General features: G+C 41.6%; 1 protein-coding gene across 2 annotated transcripts in view; it reads left to right on the top strand.

Annotated features, from left to right (window-relative positions):
* The first annotated feature begins 94 nt into the window (after positions 1-94).
* The window catches only part of HSF5 (heat shock transcription factor 5), a 49,344-nt gene continuing 40,312 nt past the window's right edge, over positions 95-9,126 (top strand). For both annotated transcript variants that reach the window (XM_043902798.1, XM_043902799.1), the window contains exons 1-2: positions 95-829; positions 7,451-7,825. In XM_043902798.1, coding sequence (XP_043758733.1) covers positions 181-829; positions 7,451-7,825 — 1,024 coding nt within the window. In that variant the 5' untranslated portion in view covers positions 95-180. The remainder of the gene's footprint in view (positions 830-7,450; positions 7,826-9,126) is intronic.

Here is a 9,126-nt window from a genome sequence, read left to right as displayed (position 1 = left end):
GGTCGCGCCGGCGGGCGCCGCGCGGGGCTCGTGCGCCAACGGTCCCCGGGTCCGCGGCGGCGGGGCGCTGGTTGGAGGGGGCAGGGCGGAGCGAAGGCCGCGGCGGGGGGCGGGGGGAGATCGAGAACGGGGTGGGAGAGCCAGGCTCGGTGGGGCGAGGCCCAGGGCCCGGGCGGGGCGATGGAGGAGGCGCTGCTCTCCACCCCCATCAACCCCAACAACTTCCCCGCAAAGCTGTGGCGGCTGGTGAACAGCCCCCGGTACCGCTCGATCCGCTGGGACGGCCGCGGTGAGGGGCTGCTCATCGACCAGCCGCTCTTCGAGGCCGAGCTGCTCAGCCCGCCCGGGGCGGGGGCCGGGGGCGGCGGCGGCGGCGGCGGCGGCGGCGGGGGCGGCGGGGCCGGCGGCGGCGGCGGGGTCGCCGGCGTCGGGGGCGCCGGGGCCGAGCCCGAGCTCTTCAAAACCACCAACTTCACCAGCTTCATCCGCCAGCTCAACCTCTACGGCTTCCGCAAGGTGGTGCTGGGCGGGCCGGGCGCGGCGGGGCCCGGGCCGGGGCCGGGGGGCGGCGGGCCGGCGGGCGACGGGCCGCTCCACCACTTCCACAGCCCGCACTTCCGCCGCGACCAGCCGCAGCTGCTCGTGCACCTCAAAAGGCTCACCAGCGCCAACAAGGCCAAGCTGGCGGCCGGCCTGGAGGTGCCCTGCCGCCCGCCCAACCGCTTCCAGAGGCTCCTCATCACGTCGGCCTCGGCCTCGGCCTCCACCTCCCCGCTGCAGCACCAGGAGCCGCCGCCGTCGCCCTCGGGGCCCAGGCCGGAGACGCAGGGTGAGTCCCGTCCCTCCTCGTCTGCCCTCCGCCAGCGGCAGGGCGCTCGGCCGTCGAGGGGGCAACCGCCACGCCCGCGGGCATTTCCTTGGCGGTGGCAGGGAAGCGCCCGGGAGCCGCTGTCGGCCGTGCTTGCCGAGAAGTCGGCCGCGGTCCCGGCATCGGCCCCCTTCCCGCCAGCACCTCTCCTGGACGGGGCCCATGGACGCTGAGGCCCTTCTGTGTCCACTGGCGGTCACGGGAACCTCCGCGTTAGGCTGGCTTTTTTGAGTCTTCCCGGAACCCTCGTGGGCTCTAAACCTCTATCGCCATGTATCTTCTCGAGACCCGGTCTTTTCACAGCGAACACCTAAAAATAAGTAGGCCTTTGTTGAAGCCCTGGGTCTGGAAGAAACAGAACTGGCTCCTGCGTTCTGATAGGAAGCAGAACAGAGTTCCTATACAGGGTGAGGATATGGCAAAGGTCAAGGTGGGAAGGAACAGTCATAGCCGAGAGAACGTAGAACATTTATGCCAGCCCAGGGAAAGTGGTGATCAAGGTACTTTGAGTGGGTGTCTGTCCTTGACGAGCCATGCCGTCTTCCACCCATTGACACATCTAAGAAATCTTGGAAGAAGTGTTCTCACAGTGATCATATTGTAAGTTCCGGAGTAATGTGTAGAACTGTATGTAACTTGAAAGCATAAATATAATAATATATATTCCTGTTTTTAGCAGGTATTGCTCATAGGTAGAATGAATTGGCTAAACAGTTCTTTCATAGTAGCTGATTAGACCCAATGCCTATTTAAGGTGTTACGATTAGACACACGTAAAACCAAAAAAATTTTTTTTTTTTTATAACAACTGTCCGCTTTTAGTTAAAAATGATTTTAGAAAGCTCATGTTTACAGCCTTGGAAATTTTCACTGTTGGCTTCAGTCTTTCAGTTTTGAAAAAAGTTTCTATGTGTAAGTCTGTATTTTGTCGTTGTTTAGTTGGTTAGTCATGTCCGACTCTTTGTGACCCCATGGACTGCAGCATGCCAGACTTCTCTGTCCTTCACCATCTCCCGGAGCTTACTCAAACTCATTGAGTCGGAGATGCCATCCAACCATCTTGTCCTCTGTCATCCTCTTCTCCTGATTTCAGTCTTTCCCAGCATCAGTCTTTTCTAATGAGTCAGCTCTTTGCATTAGGTGGCCAAAGTATTAGAGCTTCAGCATCAGTCCTTCCAATGAATATTCAGGACTGATTTCCTTTAGGATTGACTGGTTTTGTCTCCTTGCAGTCCAAAGGACTCTCAAGAGTCTTCTCCAACACCATAGTTTAAAAGCATCACTTCTTCAATACTCAGCGTTCTTTATGGTCCACTCTTACATCCATACATAACGACTGGAAAAACCATAGCTTTCACTAGATTGATCTTTGTTGGCAGAGTAATGTCTCTGCTTTTTAATATGCTGTCTGGGTTGGTCATAGCTTTTCTTCCAAGGAGCAAGTGTCTTTTAATTTCATGGCTGCAGTCACCATCCGCAGTGATTTTGGAGCCCAGAAAAATAAAGTCTGTCACTGTTTACATTGTTTCCTTCTATATTTGCCAGGAAGTGATGGGACCAGATGACATGATCTTAGTTTTCTGAATGTTGAGTTTTAAGCCAGCTTTTTCAGTCCTTTCACTTTCATCAAGAGGCTCTTTAGTTCCTCTTCACTTTCTGCCGTAAGTGTGATGTCATCTGCATATCTGAAATTATTGATAATTCTCCCGGCAGTCTTGATTCCAGCTTGTGGAATCCAGCCCGGCATTTCACATGATGTACTCTGCATAGAAGTTAAATAAGCAGGGTGACAATATACAGCCTTGACATACTCCTTTTCCAATTTGGAACCAGTCCATTGTTCCATGTCTGGTTTTAACTGTTGCTTCTTGACCTGCATACAGGTTTCTCAGGAGGCAGGTCAGGTGGTATGGTATTCCCTCCCATCTCTTGAAGAATTTTCTACAGTGTGTTGTGATCTACACAGTCAAAGGCTTAGCATAGTAGCAGAAGTAGATGTTTTTCTGGAATTCTCTTGCTTTTTCTATGATCCAGTGATTGTTGGCAATTTGATCTCTGGTTCCTCTGCCTTTTCTAAATCCAGCTTGAACATCTAGAAGTTCTCAGTTCACATATTGTGTTGAAGCCTAGCTTGGAGAATTTTGAGCATTACTTTGCTGGCATGTGAGATGAGTGCAATTGTGCGGTAGTTTGAACATTTTCTGGCACTGCCTTTCTTTGGGATTGGAATGAAAACACCTTTTCTGGTCCTGAGGCCACTGCTGAGTTTTCCAAATTTGCTGGCATATTGAGTGCAGCGCTTTCACAGCAGCATCTTTCAGGATTTGAAATAGCTCAATTGGAATTCCATCACCTCCACTAGCTTTGTTCATAGTGATGCTTCCTAAGGCCCACTTGACTTTGCACTCAGGATGTCTGGCTTTAGGTGAGTGATCACACCGTTGTGGTTATCTGGGTCGTGAAGATCTTTTTTGTACAGTTCTTCTGTGTATGCTTGTCACCTGTTCTTAATATCTTATGCTTCTGTTAGGTCCATACCGTTTCTGTCCTTTATTATGCCCATCTTTACATGCAAGTCTATGTTTACTCAAACTTAAAAAACTCTCTGTGATAGAAAGTTACTTTGACTTTTAAAATTATTTTCAACTTGATTTCTAATACCCTCCCCCTTCTTCCAGGAAGGTGAGGGTGACAGTATTCCCTTTCCTTGTTTAAAGAGTGGGTGATGTGCAGCAGCATACCAAGAAAGCAACAGGATATAATAATGAGAATTCATTCTTTACATTCAACTAGGAGAGTAATAGAGACGTTTTCGTCATGTTAACAGAGATTTAGCATTAAAGTGTCTGGCTTACTTTTCAGTTATGGGAAAATTTTAAATATACAAATAAAAGTAACACAGTGTTCAGTTTAATGTGAGCCCAGGGTAAGGAATGAGCAATCTTCATTTGGAATTTAGAAGATGGATTAGGTTGTGTATCTGTGGAGTTTAGAAGATAAGGGATTAGGTTAGAGTTCTAGGAACTAGTTGGAAAAGTAACAGTGGCATAGGAGTGTTCTAAAGGAATTCTAAAGGAATATTAAGCCTTTACTTAATATTTACTTTTAACATTTACATTTAAATTTAACATTTAAATTTTACGTTTACATTTAGCATTTACATTTAAATTTAACATTTACTTTCATGCAATGTCCATTGATTTTAGTGGGGAATCAAATGGAGAAAGGCAGTGGATACAATACCTTGGCATTCATTTAGATACTTGTTTTTTCAGATTGTGTATCTGGTGGGCATAAGGAGAAAAGACTGAAAATGTGTTCTTGGGAAAAACAGGATCACTACTTCAAAGAAAGAAACACACATGCATACATAGAGACCAATTCTTGCTCACTTTTTCCTCTTCTCTGATTTCTTTTTTCCCTGCCCTATCCTACACCCAGTTGTAGTTTAAGTATAGAGTTCATTTCAGTTGAAGAAGCACAGGGGCTATGTAGGATCTGATTTTCCTCACTTATAGTTCAGTTGGTCAGCATTTTAAAGATTATTTGTTGAAAAACATAAATTTAATTCATAGCTAATTTTGGTATCGCTAATCCATCAGTTCATATATACCTCCATTATCATAGTTTTCATACATTTCATACATTCTGCCTGTTGGTATGTATAGAAAATGTGTCAGGTGTGGATTGTCCACAACATAGACTTGGTTCACTAGGAAATTGTGTTACTGATTTGGGTGGAATGTAATTCTAAGTTTAAGAATACAGGTCCAACTTTGTTTTGCTTTATTTCCCTGTTCTGAGTCCTTGGTTTTTCTCTTTAGGCTCACTAATTTTTATTCTGCTTAATTCTTGCATTGATTATATGCCTGACTATACTGCTTTTTCTTCATTTCCTTTTTGTGTTCTGTGTTCTACTGCAGCTTCTGATGTAAATACTTCTCTTTTACAGTAGAATCCTCTGTGTTAGGACCTGGTTCTTTTACCTAGGTCTATTGAGCTAGTTGTCCTGTTCACCTTCTGAGAATGTTGTTCAGTCGGTAAGGCGTGTCTGACTCTTTGCGACTCTATGGACTGCAACATGCCAGACTTCCCTGTCCTTCACTATCTCCCGGAGTTTGCTCAAACACATGTTCATTGAGTCGGTGATGCCATCCAACCCTCTTATCCTCTGTACTTGATAAGAAATGTGAGGGTCACGTGTTTTTCCTTTTTTGTTTGCCCACTATTGTTATCTTGTTTTTATTGGCAGTTTATTTCATAATATTTGTTAAAGCTTTCTAAACTTAACTCTTAAGAACCAAGTTTTGGGAAAGAGGCAATTTCTCTCCTGGGGACTGATTAGCTCAGATTCACTTTTACAGATGGAATAGAAAGAACAACAGAAATTCAGTCTGCCTTACATTTTTAGGATCCTGGATTTAAGCTTTGCCAAATATATATCTTAGATGTCCTGAAGACATGTAGGTGATGTTCTATAAAGTTGGTAGACTAGTACCCTACGAAGTAACCTCTAACAGAAGAATAAGAGCCGAACATGTTTTAGTTCTTAATTAAAAAAAAAGTATATCCTTCTAATTTGTGTCCTGTGTCCTTACATCAGGAGCATCTAAAATATTTAAATATTTGTGCATCACTCAGAATTTATCATAGTAGAAGTAGAATTGTATTTTAATTCAGATCTAAATTAGAATTTGAGAAATCAGGGTAGAGTATTCTTTAATTATCTGTTGTTATTGACAGTCTGAAAATTCATCAACACTTAACCTTAAAGAGGGTAAAGAAGGGTTAGTGAGCTATTCCACACTCTAGCAATATAAAGTTTTAGCATCCAAGAAAAAAAAAATAAGTGATGGGCAGTTTGGGATCTCACACACAAAAAAATGTTTCTTTAGGTCCTAAAACAAAGAATTGTCAGTGGTAGTTCAAAGTGTGTATACATGTGTTTGCTAGTCAGCATAAAAACTATTTTGTATTTTAAAGAAAAGTAGTTTTTAAGAGGTGTATCATTTAAATACTTAATTTAATCTTCTGAATGAGATTTTTTTGTCCATTGGATTATTTTCTCCATTAGCTCTTGATTTCCAGAATTATTTTTTGTGTCTTATTTTAAGCTTTTTACTTTATACTGGAGTATAGCCAGTTACCAGTATTGGGACGCTTTCAGGTGAGCAGCAGAGAGACTCAGTGATCCATGTACATGCATCCATTTGCCTCTAAACTCCCTTTCCATCCGGACTGCCACGTAACATGGAGCAGTGTTCCCTGTGTGACAGGACAGGTCCATTTTAAATACAGCCGTGTGTACACATCTGCCCCAAACTACTGTGTGTGCTTATTTTTGGCATTAATGCTTTATTCTTTTTAAATTTTAAGAGTTTATTTGAGCAAAATCAATTTGAATCAGGCAGCGCCAAAACAGAAGTGGTTATGAGCACTTACGAATGCTTCATTCTTTAGAAGAACTCAAACATTATAGGAATACTAGAACAAAAGATGTATAACAGGTTTAAATATTTGGAAAAGTAGGTATGTGAGTGCCATCTTTAGCAGATGAGTAGCACGTAAATTAGACTTTCCCTCTGTTTTATAGATTATATAGTTTTTATATCTATTTTATTTATATAGATATAGTTTAATACAACAAAAACAAATTGAAAAGGCTTTGTGAACCATGTAATTTAATAGGTAAAATCCTTCCTAGGAATAAATTAGGCTATTTTTATCTTCAAGAACCACAGTCTTTAAAATAAGTTCAGCTTGCAGCTTTTATATTTTCCTTTTCTTCATTATGTAGTATTGCTCTTTCTCTCTCTTCCTCATCTCCACTGATTAATTCCTTTCTACCTTGTTAGATAAGAAAAAGCAAATCTAGGAATCTCTTGTCCTGAGTGTGTGGATTTTTAACACTCTCCAAGTGATTCAAATGTAAATCAATGTTTGAGATTGATTGATATCTAGGAAGGGACTAGAGATACTCTGAAGAAAAAGAGACCATGGAAAATTTTTGATTCAGGAATGAACAAGTCAGAGTTTCCAAGCTTGACTTTTCTGCAAAGATTGTTACTAAAATTTTTTTTAAAAATTGAAAGGGATCGAAGAACATGAAATTTCTTTTTGTGGTATAATTTTTATTTTTTCCATACTTATATCTTTCATGAATATGGTTGAGTGCTTATTTTTGTACCTATTATTAAGATTCCTAAGTGATTTGAAAGACCAAATGGAATTTCTAAAACTTATAGGAAATACTGATAGTTTACTGATTGGGAAAATCTGGGTCAGTCAGTTGAGGTGGAAGGTAAGATGACATTTAACCTTTGATTTAATGTTAGAGTTTGGCCACTTTGTCTCATATTACAATCATATTGACAAGTTTGATTATTTTTTTAGCATTATATTTGTAATTTCATATTCTGTATTCTGAACTTGTTTTTACCAATACATTTTTGTCATGTTGAGAATGGCTGGGAACTCAGCATATTCACAAGTGAAGAGTAGTGTGTATTTTGTGACTTTTGGTTTACTACGTCTGGTGGTGTAATATAAAATTAGTAAATGTGCTCTTCCTCTTTTATACAGGACCAGTGGCTGTAGGACAATTTCACCGGTCGTTCCGGCGAGATAGTCTGTCTCCTTACTCCTACGTATCAACCTCGTCCCACAACCACAGTACTTTTCCTCTGAAAGGTTTAGATCGGACCCCGATCCCTCCTAGAACATGGCAGAACTCTCTTGGAATGCACCCAGGACAAGTGGAAACGTCTCCCACTTTTTCAGATAAAGGGGTTCCATTTCCTGTACTACAGAGGTTTCCAACTGAGGTCACGTATACCCTGCAGCCCAGTGCCACATCCGTACACGTTCAGCAAGGTCCTCAAACAATGGTCAGCTCCTCCCAAAAATACAGTAACTACACACCCTCAGCGCAGTACTCCCAAGCCTACTATCCAACAGGTATGAGAAATTGAAGTTCACTGGTTTCTTTTAAGGTACTTGATAATGAGAACTTATATTTTTTAAATGCATTTTTGTATGCATAAAGAAAAAATAGGAATATGCATCTAAGAAATGTCAAAGATTTCTCATGAGTACTCATTTTTTTAGCAATATGTGAAATTTCATTGTGTTCTTAAAGGCTGTAAAAATTGTTGGCACATAGAAGTGTATGTTTTTAGTGAAACTTTGGTATCCTCGAAATATGTTCTGGTAAGACTTAGTACACCAGATCTTGGTATAACACTGTTCTTGGTGTAGTAGTTTTTTGTGGGTTTTTTCTTTTAGAAAAAAATACTTATATTAAAAAGTTATGTAGGTGAGACTACCTCATAATGAAATTATCTTAGTATCTCAGTAATGAAGTTTAATAAAAGAGCCTACTCACCATCTCTTAAGACTAAATTATATTCTTTTAATAAAAATGTAATGGTGTGGTTTGGCAATGCAGTCCTTGCAGAGTTAATCTCAGCCAGCGAACAGCTGGGAGTGGCTGAGAAGAGCCTGACAACTGACCTAGAGCCCAGCCAAGGGCATGGAAGACCTGCCAAAAGAGCTCAGGCCACTCTTGGGAATCCATGTGATAGTGACCATGCATTTAGCTTCTTGGGGCCAGGGGATGTCTTTGTGAGGATACATTTTTGCAGAATGATAATGTTACTATTTAGTTAAAAACAATTTATTGTTTTGCAGAAGCACCATAGAGGTGATGTGTGTTTTCATTAGTGTTTACAAAGAATGGTGAAAAGGGGCAATAGAAAAAAGTCAAGGGTCAAGGCTTTCAGAAAAGACCAGGAAGGGAAAAAAGGGGGCAGTCCTTTGCCCTTTGAACTAAGAGTTTAGGCATATTAAGTAAGTAGAGCTGGAAGCAGTCTCCAGCGGTATTTTTGTTAGACCACTCTTCCCAGGCAGGCCGAAATCAAAAACTAAAATAAGTGGGAGGCATGTAAATTAGATAAGGGGGTTAAATGATTGGTTGTCTTTTAAAAGCTATAAATTTGAAAACTGTTCCATTTATAGTAATGCTGGTAATATCCAACCATATTTATGTATTATTGGCTCATTGCAGTCTACCTAAATTTTACAGACAGTAAAAGGGATTGCTTTATTTTCTCAAAGCACTTAGTTCAATAATATCAAAATAATAAAACCAGAGGTTAAATTAGATTGAGTTTTATAGATTTTTGGAGCTGCTACTGTTTTGGTGGATGGAGAAGGATAAAGGGAAGAAATTATATGGAGTAAGATGATATAGCACTTCT

The sequence above is a fragment of the Cervus elaphus genome, chromosome 5, assembly GCF_910594005.1.
Source record: "Cervus elaphus chromosome 5, mCerEla1.1, whole genome shotgun sequence".
In the NCBI taxonomy this organism is placed as follows: domain Eukaryota; kingdom Metazoa; phylum Chordata; class Mammalia; order Artiodactyla; family Cervidae; genus Cervus; species Cervus elaphus.
The sequence above is the reverse complement of the archived record's forward strand: the minus strand, read 5'-3'. Positions and strand labels throughout refer to the sequence as shown.